Below are 23,564 nucleotides of genomic sequence, written 5' to 3'. Positions count from 1 at the left end.
TGTCACTGGAGTGTTATTTTCTGTCAGCAGAGTAACGCAGCAACAACAAAAACCTGATGTGCCGCTGATGTTTTTATTCAAAAGAAATGACAGAAGATTGAGCGGTGACTGTGGGTACAAGTGACTGAGGAGAAAGAAATCAAGGAGGTGTTTGTGGCTGGACAGGTAATCTTATATTGTATTTAACTGTCTTCAGTGGATAACCTCACTGTGTGGCATGCTGCAGTCATCAGTAACTGTATCCGCTTTCTGACTTTTATTATAATTAGATTTAGGACATAAAAATAATGGATGAGCTGTCTTCTATCAGCTGCTTGTCCACATTAAATTCAAAGCCCTCAGCAGGGTTTTTGCTGCCCCCCCCCCCCAGCCAAGTTAGTATAACAGGGCCTCTTGTTACAGGCCAGATACAATAGTAACAGGAAAATGCTAGTCCACGGTCACTGGACCATTTAGATTTGTAACTTGGAAAAACATATGCAGTAGTACAATTGAAAACCATCTTCATGACAAAATGTCAGAAAATGGATTCCAAGTTTAAAAGCAGTGCTGGGAGCAGCTGTGCCACCGTAATTGACATTGCCTCCTCAAATTTTAGTGCCGGACAAATTTAGCACAGGTCTCAGCCTGGACTCAATATAGCTTCAGGTTTAGTGCTGACTCAGAAATGCCATCTCGTCCTGACACTAAACTGACACAGACACTTAAAGAGACCTTGTTCGTTTGCCAGAACTCACCTCTCTGTTATTCACTTGGACTGGAGAAGTTAGTGGTGGTTCTGCACCCTGTCAGTGCTGCTGATGAAACATCACGAGAGAAAAAGACAGATATGGAGAACTGGATGGTTCATATTTTATTCATTCAGCAAAGTGTTCAATATTCTTTGAAGAGTGAATCTTAGTTCGTTTCTTCATCTTGTTCAACAATTCTTCAATCAGATATTTTCTCCCAGAGCCAGGTATTGAGTTGGCAGTGATTTGATACCCAGCCCTAGTGAGTCAAATTGAAGTAAATAGAATCTAAATGTACAAGAATCAGCCTGTGAAATCACAAAGACGTGTAAGTCTTCCAATCATAGAATGTAAACTGACCGCAGGTTGCTGAAAACCCACAAATTTACACAGAAAATACTGAGGTCATGACCCTGGTGTCCTCAGTGGTAGTTGTGTTTACAGATATTTGAGCTTGGGAGGGATGTGCGCGCTCCAAATAACTTACCAGTAACAAGTATGTATCAAGTATACTTGATGATAGTATCCTGGAGGTGTCCTCAACTGTAACTACTCCTGAGGTCCCAAATGTGATGAACGGGTGATATGTCTAGCTGGATAAATTAATTATTAATTTATGTGCTTTAGAGAAAGTCCCCCCCCCCCCCCCAATGCTCTTCAAAGCAGGTTGGATGCAGCACTGGTTCATTTCTATAATGGATTGGGCCAATGCTGGTCTGAAATTTGATAAACCCAAAAAGTAAGGATGACAAATGTAAGTGTAAAATGCTCACACACACTTCAGTGTGCAAAATAACCACAAGAAGTAATCTGACACACTTAGCTCCATCGAAATGCTTTATTTTCAGTGAATACAAAAAATAATTTTATTGAGGCCAGATAAATATCTTTTATATTGTATGTTATCGCTCATCTTTACTGTAGTAACTTCATAATTTTATTTCTGTTAAGGGAGAAAAAAAACAAAACATACAGAACACTTCAAATACTCCACATCATTGAAATGCATCACGACATCTTAATGGTGACAGATATATCGAAATGTTCTTATCACATTTATCTTTCACAGAGGCTTAAAAGCATGAGAAAAAATAAGCCCACCCATAAAATTGTAGTGACTTCATAACATACAATAAAGCAGGTGACAGACCTGAATCTGTCGTAGTTTAGAAGTACTGTGGTAGATGCCCATGGAATGCAGTACAAAAATGTGTTCATATATATAATATACATACTCATGGTACATTTTAAACGGCAACACATTTTATGACTGGCGGACAGTTCCCCCCCCAAAGGCCTTACATGTGGCAAGAGAGAGGAAAAGAGAAAAATAAAGGGGGCTGCAGTTGGTTCAGCGCTTAAAGAGGAAAGCTACGTTGACAAGTGGGACAACAAAAGTTAGAAAACCCACGGACATGAACCTACATTCCCGAACAAATTGCTTCTCCAGTACCTTCTACTGACTGATGAGGTGAAGCTGTCACTCAGGCAGACCAGACACTGTATGGGCTACGGACTAAGGCACTAATAATAAACACTACAGACTTGACTGATGAGCAGTGGACCCCACCCCAACCCACTCACACGTAAAATACAATGCCAGAAAACACTTGTGAATTCAGTCTGTCTTTAGCTGTTTGCTATGGTATACTGTCTGTCTGTGGAGGTCAGAATCACTCATTGCATCCTTAAAAGTTTGACTCTCGTCGCTGTATAAACAAAGAGATGAAAGTGAAGCGCGAAGCCATGCATTTTCACAGAAGGACCTAATCTTACAATATACTGTCCTTTTTAATAATGAAACACAGCCCGTATAGTATAGTAAGACAAGGGAACCAAACGCACTACAATCAAACTCATTAAACAAAAAGGTTCGTCTATTGCAGCAAGTATAAGTAGTATATTCAGTAACACACAGAGCACCCTTCAATTCAGAGACTGACGGACAGAAAAGAGAGGAGAAAGATTGAACTGCAGTGATCAGTGTTGCAGTCACTTCACTTTCAATTCACTTATTTTAACCTCAATTCTCACAAGACTGTATTTGTTAGAATTAGCTTATTGCTAAGGTATTTTCAGATGCATCCTGAATTTAAGGAATTGGAGGTGAACTGACTCTAATCAATCCCTGGCAGTGATTGAGTATTGCTGGAAAAAATTATAGGAGTCTGTAATCACTTTGTAACAACGGGAGAGAAAATAATCAATGGAGGGGCCAAAGTGTGTATCTGCTGGGAGCAGTCACCATCAGACGAAGCACACAGCGCATAGAAGCGGCACTGCATGGCATTCAACTGATTCAAGAGGTCTGAGGTATTTACAGGTATTCTTAATTTGCATGATGTTGTAGCCAATTATTCTAAACACATACTCCATCCTTAAAAATAAAATAAGCACTCAATTATACAATATACTCTCCTACATTATTACTTTGAGTTTGCAAGGTGTAAGGGAAACCAATACTGCCCCCTTAAGCACCAACCACATTATTGCATCATGATCAAATTGTGGTTATACTGTTTGTCTCACTACCTGACATGATACGGAATTTTAAAAAAAGATTTGGGATTTGGGAAGATATATCTGACTGGAAGACACATACCTGGGAGCCTACGGTGGCTTCCAGGTGTGTGTCTTCCCCTGTGGAGAAGCATTCACATGGTAACGTAATTTGGCTGCACACGATGACATCGACTGTATATTCACGGGCGTAGACAAAACATGTAGAATTTGTTGCATCTTTAAAAAAAAAAGAAAAAAAAAAAGACATTGTGCATGTAGACCCCATCAATATCGGCATAAAATGACAAGTAAGAAAGATGAGATGCTTATATCGCTGTCCACATTAACGGACGATTCCCAAAAACAACTCTCCAGTATTGAAATTTACAGTATGGTCCAGAAAACACCAATATGCTAAATCCTTCCTTCCTTCATATTAGGGTTAATGACCACTTAGTTAAAGTCTAGACGGACCACAGTCATGTGATTTACATGGTTTAAACAGATATTAAGGTGCCAAATTGGAGCATAAAGGCCAACATTCATACAATATCAGAGTACCGAGCTGAAATCTCCTTGCTCTCTGAGTGATGTTGCAGTTAAACGGCTGCTATATGAAATTAACGGCAATACAATCAATTCTTCATCTTAAAAGTTTATGAACTAGAGCTGAAAATTGTAAAACAAAATACAGAAACTGTAGCTTATGGACGAACATGAGAGTGTATGAGCTGTACCGTCCTCAGCATGTCACATTCTGGTTCAGGTTACATCAGTCAAAGTAGTTATGCTATACATGAGGACAAAAAAAGCAGTTCTTCAGGCTAAATCACCACAATCTTTATGTTGCTTTCAGAAAGTAGTCAGTTCCACACAGTAGTATTTCAAACTTGCTAGTTGCTGACTTTAAGATCTTCCCCGTGTGATGTGGACTCCGTCAACGGTGTTCACTGCAGACCTGGGCTTCACTGGTTTGTTAAAATCAGTCACAACATATCTGAAGTCGCTGTAGGCCACATACCTGTTCAAGCGTGCCATGAAAAAGGACGCAAATCTGCACACAAACACATATGTGCTCTTCACACTGCTTCAAGAGTGTGCAGCAGTGACGGTGAGTTTGAATAGTTAGTTGTTGTCCTCTCGCAGTTCGCTGGGCAGGAACTTGTACTGCTGCTGCCTGATCTGAGCCAGCTTCTTCCTGGCTTCTTCCAGCTCTCTCTCCTTCCTCAGCATCTCCTCCTGGGCTGCGATAATCTGGACGGAAACACAAACAATGTAGCAATTTTAGATAGCGAATGAAGATGAAATTTTCCAAAACTCATTCATTCCACTTTTTAGTCCGCTTATGGTGAATATCATCATTTCTCAATGCCTCCTTTATGGTTGGTGTGTCTGTTATTTTCAATCATTGTGCACAGTACTATATTTATAACTTTACACAGAATCGCATGTTTTCAAAGTCACAGTTTCCCAGTCGGGTTAGGAAGGTAAAAATTATCATTATGAGAAATGGTCGACACAGGAAGGCACGCGCGGCTGTAGATGGTAAAGATGGTGGTTAATAAGATTGAAATTGACTTGTGCTTCCGGTTTTACGCCTGATAAAACACCAGCACTAACCTCCCTACTTAGACAAGAGAGGGTCGTCATAATATTTAATCCTGCCCGACATTCTTACCTGTGCGATTCCACCCACAAACTTTGTCTTGACCACCACATTGTCTTCATCTGATTTGTCAAATGCTGCCTTCTGGGCTGCCCGCACCAAGTTGTCTGATGCCTTCTTCACAGCATTCCCAGCAATCTATGGGGGTGAGGGGGGAGAGCCATTGAGAAAGACAGCTAATAGCAGCATGAAAAAGCAAATATGACTTTAGATGATTATTATATGATTAGATGATTATTAATGAAGTTGTGCAGCTATGTAAAAGATTGTAGTAAAAGCTAGTGAACATGGGCATTTCTATATGAGGGAGGATCCAACAAACAAAACTGTGGTCTAGTTTGGACTGTGTCTTAATGGTACCTGAAGTCTCCTCATGGCCTCTGAGTCCTGGTCTGCCTTCACCTTACAGGCCACCAGCAGCTGGGCAGTGGAGGCCGCCACCTGTTTGGCTGAAGAGATGAGCTTCTCTTCGCTGGCGTGGCCCTGAACTGAGGCGTTGGCTGCCTCGCAAAGGTTGCTGGTCGCTGCTGCTACCATACGTGCCTGGGAGAGAAAATTAGAGTCGTTTCGTTTGCAAAAATTGCACCTCAGACTGTAACCCGCATTAAACGGTCCTTGATACTTACAGCAGAGATGAGTCCCTGGGACCACTGCCCATCGTCCACAGCATTAGCAGGGATGGAGCCCACTTTGCCCTGAGCCACCAGCTCTCTCTGGGCAGCTGAGGCTGATTTGACCAAAGCACTGGTGGCTGCAGCGATGGACTTGGCTGCCTCCAGGATCTGCTCCTCAAAGTTCAGCGTCTCATCTGCTTGCTGAGGGAGGAGAAGACCAATAAGTCAGGTGAGGTGGGGTCCTTCACTAGGCTAAAGTTTGTACCTGTCAGTGGTACTAGTATTTAAAGCCCAACACCAAGTTCAATCACTCCTAAATGCGACCCTGGTCGACTCAATCTACAGTATTTGTCACTGTCACCACAGTCCAATAAACTTTGAATTTATTACTCAATTTTCTTTTGCATTGAAAGGAAAATAATTTGATTCACCACTTCTCATTGACACATTTTTAAATGGGACTTCGTTTGTGGTGGAAAAAGTTACAACTTAGTGACTAACAGAGAAACAAATATAACTCCCAAAAACCTGACACAGCCAGAAACAAAGCATCTTATTAAACTGCAACAGCTGATGAGGAGCTAGATGCAACTGAAGAAGAAACAACACGCTGCATGAAGATTATCTGTCAGTGTTACACATCCAGTCATACTCAAGTCAGCTAGTTTAAAACACACACACACACACGCATACGCACGCACGCACGCACACACGCATACGCACGCACACACACACACACACACACACACACACACACACACACACACACACACACACACACACACACACACACACACAGAGAGGCACGCACGCTCTCTTTCATGCACAAGCACATTCACACCACAAGTCTGTAGACAGAGCGGGACACTGTAGCAATATGTTTGATATATAGTTGGGACTGAATAACAACCTAATATATCAAACATATCAGACAGAGCCCTGCAGAGAAGGCCTCCGGTGGTGGGGGCAGGCAGGGAGGGAAGGGGGGGGGGGTTAACTGGGAGCCAGAGGAGATATACTGGGACAGGCTTTAGCTAGAACTAGCACAGATGGATAGATGATCAAAGAAGGAGGAGGAGGAAACATGGCAAATGTGTTGTATGGAAGATGGGGATATGGCTGAGGATAATACACAGTTGAGGAGGTGGGTTTTCAGTGAGTTTTCACCTGAACAATCAACTACAGTGATACAAATCAAAAAGGTAAAACTTTGATGGACATGGATAGCCAATGAAGTGGGTAAAATGTGAGTGACTGAGGATGTGACCGTAAATCAAGGATAAAGAACAATTGGTGGGAATATGTAAACAGGGAGGAGACAGCACAAGACACAGAGCATCCTTTCTGTGAATGTCACGACAAAATGTGTCATTTTGTTGCTGTGAAATGACACGAACTCCCAATATTAACACTGGTACTAAATATAAACCATAAAAAACAACTGAGAGGTTTACACACAGGCAGAGGGCATCAATACAGGTGTACAAGTTGTGATTCAAGGCTTAGCTACAGAGGACATTTGTCTAACATGCACTGCTGTATAAACTGTACAGTTCAAAGACATCTGAGCAAAAAAATCTAAAAAGCACAAAAACTGTTTGAATGGCTTATCCTTTGAAGTGTATTGTTAATATACAATAAATATTATATTAATTCAGTCATTCATTGCCACGTGCAACAAAATAAACATATCTAATATATCTAATAATGTAAATGTAATATATACACAGACATCAAGTGCTTTTATGTTTGTTACTTTAAGTAGATTTGGCAGATAATACCTCTGTTACGTTTACTTGACTGAACGTTTGCATGCAGGACTTTTATTTATATTTTTTACATTGCTGCAATGGTACTTTTACTTAAGTACTTTATTTCCACTGGAAATAAACAGTATATAAAGCAGTTAAAATAAGCTCAGTACATTAAAAACAATAACTCCCTAATTAAATATATAATAATATAACACTTTAATGGAGATCATCTTGGAAAATTAGTGCTTATACTTTGTATAATTTAAGTATATTTTGCTACTTTACCATCTACTTTTACCACTCTTACTTATGTAAAATTTTGAATGCAGGCCTTTTACTTGAGTAATTGTAATTGAGTATTTCTACATGGTGATCTTACTACTTTTACAAAAGTATCTGATTACTTCCTCTACCACTGCCTCACAGGAAGTCATAACTTCCTGTGATACGGGGTTTCATTATTTTCTTCTTTAGTCTGAAACAGAATTAAGTATCATACTGTCTTTATCTCACTGCAACTCTTTTAGGAACAACGGTATGGTGACATAATTATCTCCTCTTTCATGTCTCCATACACTGTTAAAGTCCCACAGTGAGTTATTAAGTCATGTAGCCACCCACCTTGGGCTTGGCTCGGGGTTTGAGCTGCTCCAGCTTCTTAGCTGCTGCTTCGATGGATGCCGCCGCTCCGAGCAGCTCCGTTTCTGCAATCACCGTCGGGTCCTCGGGGTCCACCCACTCTGAACCTGAGGCACGCATGCACACGTGAAATTAAGATTAAAATTCAAATGTGAAAATGGGATTTAAAAAAAATAATACTTCACAAGGCAGGGTGTCAGCAGAACATGCCTCGCAACAACAACGTGATCACACAGAAAAAAAAAAGTGCCACATATCACCACATCCCATGCATAGCTGATGGAGGCAACAAACTGCCACTCACTGCAATGAAGATGGAGTGATTTATTTCAAATGAGATTGCACATAAAACAAAGCATGATAGATGGAGCTGGCTGTATGTACGCGAGAAGCCTGAGAGCAGCTGAATTTCACAATGAGATTACATGAATCAGTGTTAGCGCTGAGGAGAGAAGGTGTTGAACAGCTCACAATTGGTGAAATCAGTCACAGTACAGAAAACAGTGCTAACTTACCTCCATCTGTGGCAAGAGAAGGGGGACAGGAATATTACCAAAAGTTTGTTTAAAGGAATGTTTCTCTGTTATATGGGAAATTAAAAATGTATTCTTGTATAGATGCAGCAGTCTCCTACTGGGGATTATAAACAATGAGAGATTTTGTTGGAAGCTTCATTAGTAAATGAATAAAAAAGTTAACACTTACTGCTGTAGATTTGAGTTCATCACATATCATACTGTAAAAGGAGCGAGTGTGTGAAGTGTGGTGTCACTGTATGTATGTGTGTGTGTGTACCTTTCATGGCCTCAGCGGTTTGGATGAGCTCTGTGACGGCTCCTGCCACCCGTTTGGAGCAAGCCGCCAGCTGCTGCTTCTGCTCTCCAGTGGGCCTCTGCAGGACCTACACACACACACACACACACACACACACACATTAAACAGACACTTTTGTGCTTGAAAAATGCTGCACAACTGAGACAACATTCTTTTGGTTGTTTTTCACTGAATTAATGAGAATCATGGGGATTATGGCATTACAAAAAAAAAAATTATTTTAGACACATCCAAATTAAATTACATCTTTAAACTCTGCCAGACCCCTCACAAACAGAGAGAATATTTCAAACCCAACAAACTTTGTTAAACTTAATGTCCCAGAATTTCCCAAGATAATAAATATGTCAGGCTGAATTAAAGAGAAACATGTCTGAAATTATTCATGGTATCTTGTGTTACAATATTTCATTATGCGAATGGCACAATCAACTTTAAAGTTTACTACTATCTATTTCATACGGCGTGTATTTTCAAGTTTTTTATAAATTTGAAACTATTATAGGAGCATAACCGATGCATCACAAACATTTATCATCTCACATGTGAATTCTAGCGAAAAACAGGAACAAGAAAAATCTCTCTAAACTGACACAATGTTCAACCTACCAGTAGAACTTGTTCCAGCAGATCGATGTATCCAGTTGTACACTCTGATCCGTACATCAGTGCTCTGTTTTTCACCTCCTCATTGACCTCAGGATGGTAGGCTGCTTGCTGAAAGACAGAAACACATGAATTAACAGAATTATTAATCTTTACTTTTATTAGTTACAAGTCATGAAGACACAATGAGAGAAATGGTCCAAATTTAAGCTCTGGTTTGATTTTTTTTTTTTAGGGAATAGCCGAGGTGAGTAGCCCATTCTGTCTTACATACATACATACATACATACATACATACATACATACATACATAAATACATACAGTACGTTAAACATCATGTAACAACATTAGGACATTTGACATTTATTCACTTTTCTGTTGCTAAGGTAAAACAAGAACCTTGCAGGTGTTGAGCATGTCTGAAATGGCTTTGCGGCTGAGGTTGGCCGTATGGATGATGTCCTCCTGCCGGGCAGAGTTCCCCGCAGCCACTGCTTTAGCTGTTGCCATGGTGATGCCCTTAGTCATGCGAATGAATTCCTCAGGTGTGGTCGTCTTGTTGGGAGCATCCTTGGACTGAAACAGCTGTGGGAGACAAAGACGGTGGTGCGTCATTTGACAGGCAGTAGACAAATGTGATTGGGCGATAGACAAAAGCTGCATCTCCTCAGTGTAACAAAACTAACTGTGTCAGCCCCTTAATGTTTTCATTAATTTCCAAAATATCAGTTAAATCAAAGACATAAATCAGCATTAATCCATCGTAATCCTTGTGATACCGGTGATGTAATTTATGCACATCCTTAGCCCTCCACCTGTCCTCACCGCCATTTCCTGTTTGATGCACTCGATCGTGGCCTCCAGGGCTCTAGTGCCCCGAGTGGCCTCGTCCTCCACCGCCTTGACCGTCTTCAGCAGGGACGTCACGTTGGTCACCATCACCTGGCAGAAAGAGTACAGGATATACAACGTGAAAAAAAAAAAAAACTGATGAGATGTGCGCGATCATCCACACAAGTGTTTTTAGACAGCAACAGGGCGGGGCCACTAAAACATTTACAAATCAAAACATTTTAAAATCATCAACTTAACCCAAAAGTTAGATCAACACACGTTAATTCCCTGAGAGTTTGCTTTTGCTGGAGCATAAAGGGCCACAGAGGATTGTTAAGGATGTGACCAGTTGCTATGGTGTTTAACTGTACGATTTGTTACCATGTCAACCATCCCCTTGGCATTTATACTTACTACCATGACAATGTTAACAACTAAGGAGTGGTATCATGCATTTTATGAATCAAAATCAATAGAGAAACTGTTAATGGATAAAGTAGACAGGTGGGAATGTCTGTTTTAAACACAGGCCTGAGGACACTGGAAAAAAATCCTATGTTAATCCAATACTGACTTCCTGTTCATTATTTTTGCTGCAATAACCAAACGACCTAACACATTCAGAGATATTGACGGGAAAGCAAGCTCAGTATTAATGTTATAGCAGAATCTCTGAGCATTAGAGCATTACACAGGACTTTTTCAGGGTGTACTACATCAAACTGACAGATAGGGGGCACACAGCAACCACACAGAAAACCCACAGACATCAAGACTTGAGGCTAAAATGTTACAAATGGTTTACAAGATGTGTTTTACCTCATGCTCTAAAATTGTATGTGAGGCATGTAGTTATTATCTGAAAGACTCCATGACTCACTGCGTGCTGCCGCAGACTGTGAAACTGACTTTTATTCTTTTTCACTTCACAGCTTGAGGTGATAATGAGCAGTCGACAGTGTCATGTTCACATTATGAACTGTGTTTTTATGTGTTGGAGAAAAAGCATTCAGCTGATTTATCTGGGTTAGAACTATCTCAGTTTCCTGTTATCCTGAACGTTTAGTGGCTATTTACATTACCGAGTTTATTTAAATGGTGTGAACAGGGTTTTTTTGATGACAGGAGGGGTGCTGTAGCTGATTAATGACCCTGCCTGAGGAAGAGGAGGATGTCTGCTACACTTACATATAGCACGTGGGAATATATATTTTCATTTGGAATTTTTAATAGACCTTTTTCAAATCAGTGGCAACAGAAAATAGGACTATTTTCATTATTGAGAAAATGAAAATAACACAAATAACAAATTAGAAGAAGTGATTTGATTTCTTAGATGAATAAAATACCAAGAAACTCCAACATTCTTTAAAAAGACATGTGCACCACATTAAACTGTATTCAGGCCCACTGGAGGCCTTTAAATTAGATGACATAGTTTTGCGAATTGCAGACTCCCTGATCCCCTCACCTTGGCAGCGCTCTTCAGCTGGTACATAGATGGATCATCTGCTGCTTTGCCAGCGGCGCACTTGGTGGCACTAATGAGCTCAGCCAGCGCCTTGGCCACATCTTTGACAGCATTTATCAGAACCACCTAGAGAAAGGACACGCAAAGAGACACCGATTTATCACTGGACATTCTGGAAAAGAGACAAATCTCTGAAAGGTTACGGCCATTCACGGCTCATTCTTCCATAATTTCTTGTGATAACAGGCGCAGTGAATATAGGACAGATCGAAAAGAGAGGGAAGAAAAATGGGACCGGCTAACCTGCGTCTCAGGGTCGTCCGAGCCAATGCTGGCAGCTCCCAGTTTGACCACATCTGTGAGCTGGGTAATGGTTTTGGCAGAAGACTGGGCGGCCTGCGCCAACTTGTCCTGACCGGAAGCTGCACCGGACACCAGCATCTTTGTGTCCTCGACCAGAGCTTTGGCCGTCTTCAAAATGTTTTCCCTGAGAGAGAAAACAAGGGTGCAGAAAAAGAAGGAAGAGAGGAAGACAAAAGTGTTGGACATTCCTTCATTGGCTGAAGCTGTGATCTACTGTAGACGTCTTACTGCAGCAGAAACTAGAATTACTGCCTGCCGTAATTCTCCCACTGCAGGAAATCTTGCAATCTGCCCTTCTGATCCTGAGTTACACCGTTCGATAATGGCCAGAAGACATTTGTGTGAAATTAGCATATGAATTCTTGAGTTATCGCCGAAAAAGTGTTCTGTGAGGTCATAGTGACCTTGACCTTTGACCGCCATGTCCCGATGAAGGATAACGCGAAAACATAATGCCTCTGGCCACAGCTGTTGCCGGCATGGAGGCACAATAAAATGTAAATGTGTTTGAATTATACGCATCGTGAAATGATGCACACTGGCACACTTCTCTTTTCATATCAAAGGCATTTGTACATCAAAGCTTGTGCAAACACAAGGAGGATAGGTGAGGTTATGTAATGAGTTGCAGGTTTATTTTTTTTCTAAAACTGACAAGGGAAAATTGTAGGAAGCTCCTGCAAATTTTGATTTTTTGAGGCTGCTGAATGACGTTAATTGGGATAAAAAGTGATTCCATTCCCTTTCATCCTGCCCTGACAGCGCTTCTTTACATTTGCGCTTTCATGATTTCTTCAGTGAGGTACAGTACCATTTCACTAACAATTACCCGTAAGGATCTACGTTAATGATTTCTGGTCATAGCAGCATGTAATGTGCCAAGTCTTGTCTTGGATCATTAGACATAGTGTCTCTTTGAACTCAATTCATTCAAAAAGAACGAGGCCAAGTTTAACTCAACTCAAACACTAGATTCGGAAAAGTGTGGAATCTCATAGAATATAACCACAATAATTTCTAACTTCTAAATCCTTTGCTGTTTTTTTTGGGAGTTCTGCCTCCGAGTGGAGTCTTTAGTCGAAGAGCGAGGACAGTAAGAGATGTGACACTTCCTCCATCTTTCAAACCCTGAGGGTAATTTGTGGTTTCTACCTCCAGAGATTTCCTTCCTCTGTTCACCAGTTAATATGTCATCCTGTCAGTTTTGGAGGAAAAATAACTGGAGGGCGGATTTGAGACTCCAGTCGGGTCTTGTAAGAGTAGACTCAGTGATGTCTTGCACAGTTGTATATGTAAACAGAAACATAAAATCAAGCAGCTCTCACCTGTGGTCAGCGAAGGACTCATCATTCTCTGCGTTGAGTGTGCCGGCAGAGGCAAACATGATGGTGGTGTCCAGATCGGCGATGATGCCAGACACTGCGCTGGCAGCTGTGATGCAAGCCTGTGTGCCCTTGTTGCCCGCCTGGAGGGCTGAGAGCACCAAGGACACCTGGAGACACAAACAGACATGACAGCGCATGAACAGACAGGTGAGGATGTGCAGATATGGAGATGAACACACCTTTATTGGCGGTCAAAACAGAGCAGGAAAAAGCAGCAGAATCTGATGAATACTTTCATCTTGCATCTTCTTTGTGATATGCTTGGAAAATGATAAACAATGCATTCCATTGAGAAGCCCGGCACACTGGTCCCAAGAGGATTCAAAAAACTGCTGTAACAGCAAAATACCACGCCGGTGCAGAGCAACGCACAACATCAGTCACTCAGTGAAATGAGCACATGTCAAACTGGTTTCGACTCAATTTGTTTTCCTCGCAGATGCCTGAGAGGCAGCAGAAATTGATCAACTGACGTTTCTGGACTCTCACTGCTACACAAAAAAAAAGAGAATTGACACTCAAAACAGAACAAGCCTGATATGTTACACAGAGAAAACCTGCTCCCTTCTTGTTATAAAGATGTTCAGCATAGGAATAACTCCAACTATTGCCTTGAGAGAAATTTTTGTTTGCTTTCACAGACTTTGCGATGTTGCCGGACTGACTGGATATGATCTGTGCAATACTTAAGCATGAATTATTAAAACAGACTGTAGAATAATGTATTTTCCCTTTGATGCATAAACATGCCCATGGCAAAGGCTTTCTTCCAAAATGCTTTAATAAATAGTGCTCTAATTCCATATAAATTAATTATAGCACCATAACCATCTTATACTGTTGATACAATGAGAGCAGAGTCATTGTTGTAAACTACACAGCTTGAAAATGGGTCTTTATTATTCCAGTGAACAACACTTTGGTGTGGATCCTATGAGGCTGAGCAGGAAAACCTCCAGCCCTGAGTGATTTGGTATTAACATGATTAATCAAATGTAATCAATGATCAATAATCGATGTGATGATGCATTGGTGTGGATCAGCAGATGACAACGCAATTTGTGTGACAGACATAGTAGAAGATAATAGAGTTAGTGTAGTTAAAAATAAATAAATTAGACATGACTAAGACAACTGTGTAAATTTCCTAAAAATAAAAGACAACAAAATTCAGAGCCAGATCTCCGATGATAGAATCATACCTTCTCTGTGACTGCACGGGCACATTCAATGAGCTCTCGTTTGGTGAAGCCGTCAGAGGGGGTGATCTGCAGAGCTCCAGCCTTCTGGACCAGGAAGATGCAGCCGTGCCCGAGCTCCTGCACTCGAGTCTTGATCTGGAAACCGATCTGGATAACACAGAACACAGCCATAACTAAATAAAATCATGTCCTGTAAAAGTGTATGCAGAAAATGTTTCTCCACTCCACCATGACATCATTTTCTACATGCGTGCAGCTGTATGTAGTGCTCTAAAAAAAGAAAATAAAAAGTGCAGTGAAAAGGATACAACATAGCAGAGCTGTATAATGGGTCAGATGATCTATCTTTGAGTGACACCCAGGTCCTCCTCACCTCCTCTGGCTCAGCTGTGTGAGCAGCCAGTCGACCCTGAACAGCCAGCTGGCTGTAGTCCACAGTCACCTGAGAGGCCAGCCCTCCCAGCTCGTCTGGACACGTCACCGATTTTGTCATCTGAGGGATAAAACCACCCCGACTGTCAATCCAAACACTCAGATTCACTTTAAGGCTCGTTGTTTGCGAACTCTGGAAGCATTTTTTGTCCCGATGTATAGACACATTTTGGTAGTCCTCAACAAATAATGCACTTTGCTACAAAACAAGCAAATCTGTTTCTTTGTAAGACACAATGTGCATAAAAACTAATTCAAGAATCCAGAAGTAAATTCACACATCCTGCTTATTGTTTAAATGACTTTTACCACACACATGGAGTCAAAGTAGGGTGAGGTGAGAGGTCACTGCTTAATCCTAAATGTGGATCTAACTGGTTATGCTATGGTGAAGTCACGTTGAGAAACTGATCTCTTATTAGGCAGGTGGTGGCTACTTAATATTTTACATATAGATGGTGAATTAGCACCAAACAACAGGCAAATGATTCAGGCCTTTACACTTCCACAAGCCAGTGTGGCAAATAAAACAGAACATGAAAATATGGTTTATCATACACAGGTTGGATTATACATGACAATTCTGAAAAAAAATGTGAATAAACATATCCTAAACGGTTCAACAGTGTAAACAGTTATTTTGAAGATTTACCATTTCCTGAGCAGTGACCGCAATACCCTTAGAGTACTTCACCATACTGGTCTGGTAATCCACAAACGAGCCCTCAGGTTCAGGCGGTGTACCTTCATCCAGCTAAAGAAAGACACAAAAACACACACAATTAAAACAGCACAGCAATTCTCATTTTATGCGTGATTGGTTTGTCCTTCACAAAAAGGTATAAACATCTTCAAACGTGAAGACAATCAATCATTGACTTTTTTAGCTGCAGTGACATGTTAAATCTAATCTACCCTTCAATTATAGTTTATCTGCCAGGTGTGCAGGCATCAGTTGAACCAACGTTAATGCAATTTTATATTCAAATAAACACTCAGCGTGAATGCTAAACACTCATTATAAATTATCCACCAAATCCACTCTATAATTACAGCTTCGAACTAGCATCAACTACAAAAACGTCTGATCACCAGCTTGCAGTGCATACATTATTTTTTGAGCATTTCGACTAAATTAGACTGTGCTCAACACATCCGAGTGCCGTGGCAACGCTGAGGACATGAGAGAGATGACGACGTGGGAAAAAAGGTTGCTGGTACTGAAAAGAGTCAGTGATATCGCAAGTACATGATGTTTGCTTCGCCTGCTGAGTAAAATGACACTTTGGAATCTGCGGTCTTGACTAAGGGACTAACAGTTCAGCAGAGAAAGGCCTTTAAGGCACCTCTGCTCGAACCACAGTGACCATTATGTCGATGGCTTGAAGAGGATTATCTCTTATAAATCAGTTACTAACATGTGCACACTGAGTGACACACACACACACACACACACACACACACACACACACACACCTACGTGCACATCGTGCAGTCCCACAGTGAACCGCTTTCATTAATTATTCATGACATGCAACACAAACTTGGTGCAGAGATGCCGCTCCCTCTGGTGACCCACACCTGAGGCACTTTTTCACCTTTGCAATAATTCTCACCAAGGAAGGCGACGAGGGATGTAATTAGTTAACGCCATTCTGTGTCTGTACCTGAGATAAAAGGCTTATTCTTGCTCCGCGCCTTATGTGTTTGCCAATAGTCTGACTGTTAATTGGAAACACACTGGCTGAGAGAGGCTGTGTTGATGGTCAGCTTTCCTCTGCTTCGGTGCCTTGTGATTTGTATTAATATGTTAATCAGTGACTTTTAATGGTGCTTAGGAGACACCAAGGTTGTAATCAAGATGTCGCACACTGCAACAGGATATGATGGATCAAAAAAGAAGAAAAATGGGACTCTTGATTAGAAAATTACGATCGCTTGTATAAATCCTGGAACATCCTGGATAAAGATGAAAAACATTTGCCTCCCTGCCAGTTTTCCTGTGCTCACTGTCAACTTTCAAACAATTTATCCTTCTTGTTTTCTTCCCAGCGATTTGCCTTCTGCCACTGTAGCCCTTCTCAAAACAAGATCTTTTCTGCTATACACTTTACCTAGATTTTGATAATTATGATGAACACTTGACTCAACAGGGGGGTCTTGATCACGTTCGTATAAAGGTGAATGATAGTATTATGAGATTCGCAGCTGTTCTGTCTTGTAACATAAATGTATACAGAATAGAGCTGTCTGTCAATCAATCAATCAATCAATCAATCAATCAATCAATCAATCAATCAATCAATCAATCATCAATCACCAACTGGTGCTGGGTCATATGTCAGTGAAAGAAAAACCCAGTAAACATTTACCAAGAGTAAACTAGGCATTGAATAATCATCAGCTGTGAACAGACGAGTTATAGTTGGGCGCGTGGTCAGGATGCCTTATGAATACTTTCATCTGGAAATTTTTAGTGGTGCCCACCTGGGAGGAGACCCTGGAGCAGGGCTCAGAATACACTGGACGGATTATTTTTATCCTGCCTGTGCTGGGAACACCCCCAGGAAAATATAGATAACACGGCTGAGGAAAGGATGTCATGACTACTGCGATTAGCTACAGAGAAAAGGGGTCGGTGTCGTCTGTCTGCAGCTGCACTAAAATCTTAGTCGAGAACCAGAGAGGCAAAGTTTAATCAACCTTTCACAGTCTAAGCAAAAAGGGCAAATTAAAATTGTGTGGATACTGTGCGTTCTGACCATGATTTGTTTACTCTGCACACAAGCATCAAACATCCTGTGAGTCACCTTGGCCATAGCATCTGCAATGGACTCCACCATTCCTCCCACCATTCCCACTTCACTGGCAGCCTCATTCAGCGTCATCATGATATCATCAACCGCCTCCTTCATGAGCTGGGCTGCCTCTGCTATGGCATCGTGGGTATGGGATGCCTGTGAAGTATGACACAGCATAGCACGAGCACACATCATATATTTGCAAATGTATGGCATAAATACATGTGTTCCTGCATATAAAGCATCACCTACTATACTGCACATGCACAGTTTGGGATCTTAAAGTTATAGTGAGTGACTGTCTAGATAATCCTTGAAAGTGCGGAGCAGTAGTGAAGCACAAACAAAGACCTTACAGCACAAAATGGTCATACCTTTGGGTTTCCTCCACCCTCCTTGGCGGCATAAAGCATCTGCAGGGCAGACTCAGCCAGGGTCTTAGTTTGGTCCAGGAACGTCATCTGCTGCTGATGGTCGTTCAGCTTGGAAGCCACACCCACGGAGGCCTTGATCAGTGGTTCAAAGTAACCAGCCAGTTGGGTCACCTGAGGCAAAGAGTGAAAGTTTTTAATGAGTTCTGTGAGGGAAAAAAAAAAGGTACAAGATTGTGTGCTTTCCCATATGACATATAACTAAATGTCACATTATTCACATGAACAGGCAGAGTTATAAAACTGGAAAAGTCAGATGAGGATACAGAGAACAAAGGTAACTCGGGGCACAGGTAACTCGGAGTGAGTCTGATGATATCGAAAAGACACCATTTAGATTTATCTACTGTGCCATCTGAACAATGCATAATTTATGTGACACAGAAAAGAAAAAACATACATTACATTCTTAGATATTGATATAAAATGCTGCGATAATTACCCTAATATTATTTTTGTTCATATCGTCCACTGCTAACCTAAGTAAATACGAAATACTGTCATCACTGAATATTGCTGCTAGGTTGCTCCACAGTTACAGCATTAAAGTGAAGTAATTAACTCCCTGCCCTATATACCTTGTGTCCTAGTTGGGAAGCTTCGCCTCTGGCAGCGGTGGAAATGGGGTCAATTAGGTGGCCAATTTCCTGCACAGTGGACGTCAGCTGCTCTTGTAGCGCCTAAAGAGAGGAAATAAAAAGAAATTAGTTTTTGTGTTGCTTTTTATGAGAGACAGAGGTGTATTTAAATAAGTCAAGTTAAATGAAACCCGCTAAAGAGCTACTCCAGGTTCTCCTACGTGAGCTTAAGGTCTTCAGTGCAAGTGCCCAAAACTGCTCTATGACCAGTTCTGCATTAAAATATGCAAAATCTGAGGACTGGTTTTTATTGTTGCATCTCAACTGTAGATCTGCCACAGGACAGAGCAGGTAATATTATGAATAATATAATATTATAATATAATGAATTACACTGGATAAAGTGTTTTTAAAATGATATCAAATCCCTGAGCTGTTTGTGACCTACAATGGACAGAGACCTAATTAAAACCACCAATAATAGATCTATAATTTCAAAGGGAGTCACAAGACCATGTCAAAATCTAGTATATGTCTGGACCATGTTTTGTCAATGTGTGAAATTGAGAACGTAGTTGAAAACTGTTGTGGAACTGCTGTAAAAAACTGACATTGTCGTTTCTCTAGTGTGAGCTGCCTTATATCTGTTTGCTTCTCTCCTACTCTCTGTGCTCACATATACAGTATTTTAATGCAGCCAATTTCCCAATAAAACTGTTCTCATTTACATGTTTTTCTGTTTCTGTTGCCAGACAATGGAACAAATTTAAAATACAAAGAGTAGGAGAGAGGGCTGAAACTGGCTGAAAGCAAAAACGAAACGATGATGACAGTGGTTCCACAAGTTTTCAACTATGTCCTCAATTTCGCACATCGGCCATACACGGTTCAGCCATGTACAAGGTTTTCATCTCATCTTGTTTGAAAATAAGTCTCTAAATCTAGCTGTAAACATCCCCTAATAGAAAGTGTTTGCACCAATTCATTTGGAAAGAGTAACGGCCAATGGGGAAACTCCAGCTCACGTGGCAATCAGCTGACCAATGGTGGAACTTAGAACACTCAACTATGATCACTCAATCAGTCAGTCAGTCAGTCACTCAGACCTTCACGATTATAGGGACGACCCTGCTGTTGCACTTCACCCAGTTAGAGATAGAGATAAACCACCAGACAAGGACAAGCAGAAATACAAACAGAGAATGTTACACGCAGTAGAAAGTAGAAAATGTTGAGTAATTTTCTAATGGTTGCTTACTTCCAGTGAGATGTCATCCCTGCTGGGTAGGTTCTGGCTGACTGCTGCCAGAGAGGCCTGCTCAATGTCCCGGATACATTTGTTGATGTTATCAATTGAGAAGTCGCACTCCCGCTGGCCTGGGGCCTTGTCCCTGAGAGTAAAATGGGAGCAGGGAAAGAAGAGAAACAGAAAGCAGTAAAATGGTTGGAAACCAAAATGAGAGTAAAGTTGAAGGATGATGTATAGAGGGGGATGAAAGACATAGAAGGTAGAAATAACAGTACACACAGGAAGAGAGAAAAGAAGTAGAAATGTTAACATAACTAACATTAACACAGACAGGTTACAGGATGTCTCTATAACATCTTTCCTACATCTCAGTGCTGCTCAGGTCACATCTGCTGAAATGTGGCCTGCAGGGTCTCGACACTACAGAGCGATGTCAAGCCAGGCAGCCAAATTAGCTGTGAAGCCTCTGAGTGCTCTGGTGCAGTGGCAGAATAAGTTTAGTTAAACTCATACACTGGAACGCTGAAAGGAAAACTACAATAAAACTTCACCTTTGTGAGTAATGAGACTAACACAGTTATGAGGTCGGCTTCTGCAGGGCAGAGTCCATTCCTATTTGTGTTCAATGGCAACGCAGCGTATCACTGAATACTATTAAAAGGCCCAGGCCAAACTCCCAGTGTTCAATTTGCAGTCTTCAAAGGAAGACTGTGATAAGAGCATCAGAGTTGAAGGAGATGCTAAGTCGGCTGCATGTGAATGCTAATGTGCAGATGTTCTGAGCCAAGCAGGAACCTTAAAATTCAGCATGTTTGACACATTTGAAATTAGTTCCTCGTGGGCATCAGGTTTGTTCTGATCAAGGTCAGGTATAAAAGGTGTGAAAGAAAAGATTAAAAATGTAAGCTGGGAAGGTATAAGAACAAGCACCTGTCACACCATAGTACAGGGCTTTGAAATCATTTCTCAAGGACGCTGAATTAGTCCCATGCTGTATTACGGAGAAAATTCTACTAAAAACTGCTCCTTTTAAGCCGTTCAGATACTGTATTTTGTCAGCTTTCCCCTTCTTTTGTGTCCCATTTATTTTATCTGAAGAAATGCTCGTTCACTAACCGGATGGCTGTGATGAGACTCTTGATGGAGTCGGAGACGGTACGAGAGTGACCGGCCAGAACAGACCAGGTGGGCGGGTCTTTGGGGTTGATAACCAATGAGCGTGCAGTCTTGAGCAGGTGGGTGGAGCTGTCAAGCATGGAGCATGCTGACTGGAGGATGGGCTCCTGTGCTGCAGAGCCCTACAGAGAAACAGAGAAAGTGAATTTAAACCAGAATGTGGACATATATGCACGTATTACAACATCCCTTCTTCGCAGCATATGCCACACTTTTCTATAAGACCTGTATTGACCTAATAATACATGTAATAGCTGTCCATGAATACTACTAACACCATTATTCTCATGGCCATACCTCGCTGCTGATTTGAGCGGGGATGCTGGCAAACTCTGGGTTGGAAGCAAATGTTGTCAGGTTTTCCACAGCCTCGATTAGCGGAGCTGTGGCGACTCGACACCTGTTCCTGTTCTCGTCCGAGAAATCTCCATCCAAAGCCTACAGAGGGAGAGGGAGGGGGCAGAAAACTCATCCGATTAAACTTGAGCACCTATTAAGTTTTCTAACCGGAGAGTCAAGAAACAAATCCTTGGCAGAAGTTTGATAGAAATTAAACAAATATGAGCCTATATGAATCACAAATGCTTCAGAATCCACTCAACAGAGGATTCATCAGAATTATCCCACATCAATCACAAAGGACAATACTATCAAAGTTAAATCAATATCCCTACTGTGGCCAATTAGGGGACAGAGCCAAGCGACAAAGAAATCCTACCTTGATGGTTTTGACCAAGTTGGCGGTGCTGTTTGCCACCTCTTTGGCAGACTGGACAAAGTGCCTCTTGGCAACTGGGTTGGTTGTTTTGGAGGAAGCCAGACGGCAGGCGTTGCACAGTGCTGAGGTGTGCTTAGCAACAATGGTGGCTGCAGAGAGCACCTGTGTGAACATCAAAATGTTAAAATGAAGAATTGAGAATATATCTCAGAGTTAAAATAGTCTATTAGCAGATGACGACGCAGTCATCAAGTACTCACTCCTTGTGTCATGCCCCACGAATAAAAACACACAGGAGCTGAAAACTGATTTATGTCAGAGCGCTTGTGGGGGCCTTATAATTACTGTCAGTCTCAAAGGATGTTGTTGAGGAAAATAAGGTGATAATGAGGTAAATATCAGACTTTCACACCTGGAGCGAAGGCGTCTGGCCACAAAATAATTAGACACATTTTTATCAGGTGTTTGTACAGAATATAATACGATTTAGAGAAAGAAGAAGACTGTCAACTTCAAGCCATCTATTTTTGTAGAAAATTCAGTGACTGTTCGGACTGTTGTGAGGCTGAGTACTTCTACATTTTCTTTCTGCTATTCTATTAAACACAAGAAACTGGCTTCATTTAAACATATAAATGGAAGATGATCTGTGTTAATAGTGTCAAGGATTCAGGGATATTTTTATTCATGTTCAACATAACATAATCTGTGAGCAATAAAACAAATAACGGCAGCCACATACAACCGCTCAAGATTGAACTCTCATCTGCAGAAAAGCTAAGAGATGTTCGACCAATGTTGCAAAACCCTTACCATGCTATAATGCACATTTAACAATACAGAGAATATAATAGGTGCACGTACCTGGGAGGGACTGCTGTCTGGGTCCACAAGATTCTGACAGGCCATCTGGATTGCCTGGTTGGCTTTGGCAAACTGGATGGGATCCACCAAACCCTGGTGCCCTGCCTGACTGTTGGGGTCAGAAACACCCACCAAGTAGGAGGCCTGGGCAGAAATAACACTTGTCGTCAGCATACACCAGCATCAGTCCTACCAGCAAAAAAGCAATATGAACCACTCAGTAGCTCCAATACAATATTTCTCCACTGGTTCTTCACTGTACCTGTCCTGCAGCTTCAGTGAGGCCGCACAAGGCCTTCGAGGCTGATCCCACACAGTCTCCGAATGCAGGCACATCTCCGGTCTTGCAGTTCTGAGAAATACCTGCCATGGACTCTCCAAGGACCTGGACAGAGCGCCAGCAGAAGAGAAGAAAGGGAGAAATACTTTAGATGCTAAGCTGTGTGTGTGTGTGTGTGTGTATGTGTGTGTGTGTGTGTGTGTGTGTAAATCACTCAGCTGTTTGATCTAAAGGCATACCTTGGAGTTCTCCATCACACTCTCAATGCAGTCAAAGTAGGAGAGGTCACTGATTGGCTCATTGGGGTTGTCCAGCATTCCTCTGACAGCCTGAGAGATAAGTGTGCAGAAGGCGTTTCAGATGAGTATTTCTCAGGTCATTTATTTTCACAAAATCCTCTATGGTTAGCGCCAGAGAGATCCGTACAGCAATC

General features: G+C 41.5%; 1 protein-coding gene across 3 annotated transcripts in view; it reads right to left on the bottom strand.

The window, feature by feature from the left end:
• Window positions 1-1,555: 1,555 nt before the first annotated feature.
• The window catches only part of tln2a (talin 2a), a 94,683-nt gene continuing 72,674 nt past the window's right edge, over window positions 1,556-23,564 (bottom strand). For 2 of the 3 annotated variants that reach the window (XM_056371258.1, XM_056371267.1), the window contains exons 34-58: window positions 23,371-23,460; window positions 23,114-23,236; window positions 22,852-22,995; window positions 21,988-22,149; window positions 21,567-21,707; window positions 21,210-21,391; window positions 20,103-20,235; window positions 18,845-18,946; window positions 18,210-18,380; window positions 17,845-17,991; window positions 15,687-15,788; window positions 14,976-15,095; window positions 14,603-14,749; window positions 13,341-13,507; window positions 11,956-12,139; window positions 11,653-11,778; window positions 10,173-10,289; window positions 9,747-9,932; window positions 9,350-9,457; window positions 8,702-8,807; window positions 7,889-8,013; window positions 5,526-5,714; window positions 5,260-5,442; window positions 4,912-5,037; window positions 1,556-4,487 (exon numbers count right to left, since the gene is read on the bottom strand). In XM_056371258.1, coding sequence (XP_056227233.1) covers window positions 4,359-4,487; window positions 4,912-5,037; window positions 5,260-5,442; window positions 5,526-5,714; window positions 7,889-8,013; window positions 8,702-8,807; window positions 9,350-9,457; window positions 9,747-9,932; window positions 10,173-10,289; window positions 11,653-11,778; window positions 11,956-12,139; window positions 13,341-13,507; window positions 14,603-14,749; window positions 14,976-15,095; window positions 15,687-15,788; window positions 17,845-17,991; window positions 18,210-18,380; window positions 18,845-18,946; window positions 20,103-20,235; window positions 21,210-21,391; window positions 21,567-21,707; window positions 21,988-22,149; window positions 22,852-22,995; window positions 23,114-23,236; window positions 23,371-23,460 — 3,510 coding nt within the window. In that variant the 3' untranslated portion in view covers window positions 1,556-4,358. The other variant, XM_056371272.1, reaches the window with a different exon arrangement.

The sequence above is a fragment of the Seriola aureovittata genome, chromosome 1, assembly GCF_021018895.1.
Source record: "Seriola aureovittata isolate HTS-2021-v1 ecotype China chromosome 1, ASM2101889v1, whole genome shotgun sequence".
NCBI lineage: Eukaryota > Metazoa > Chordata > Actinopteri > Carangiformes > Carangidae > Seriola > Seriola aureovittata.
This window is presented reverse-complemented; position numbering and strand designations above follow the sequence as displayed.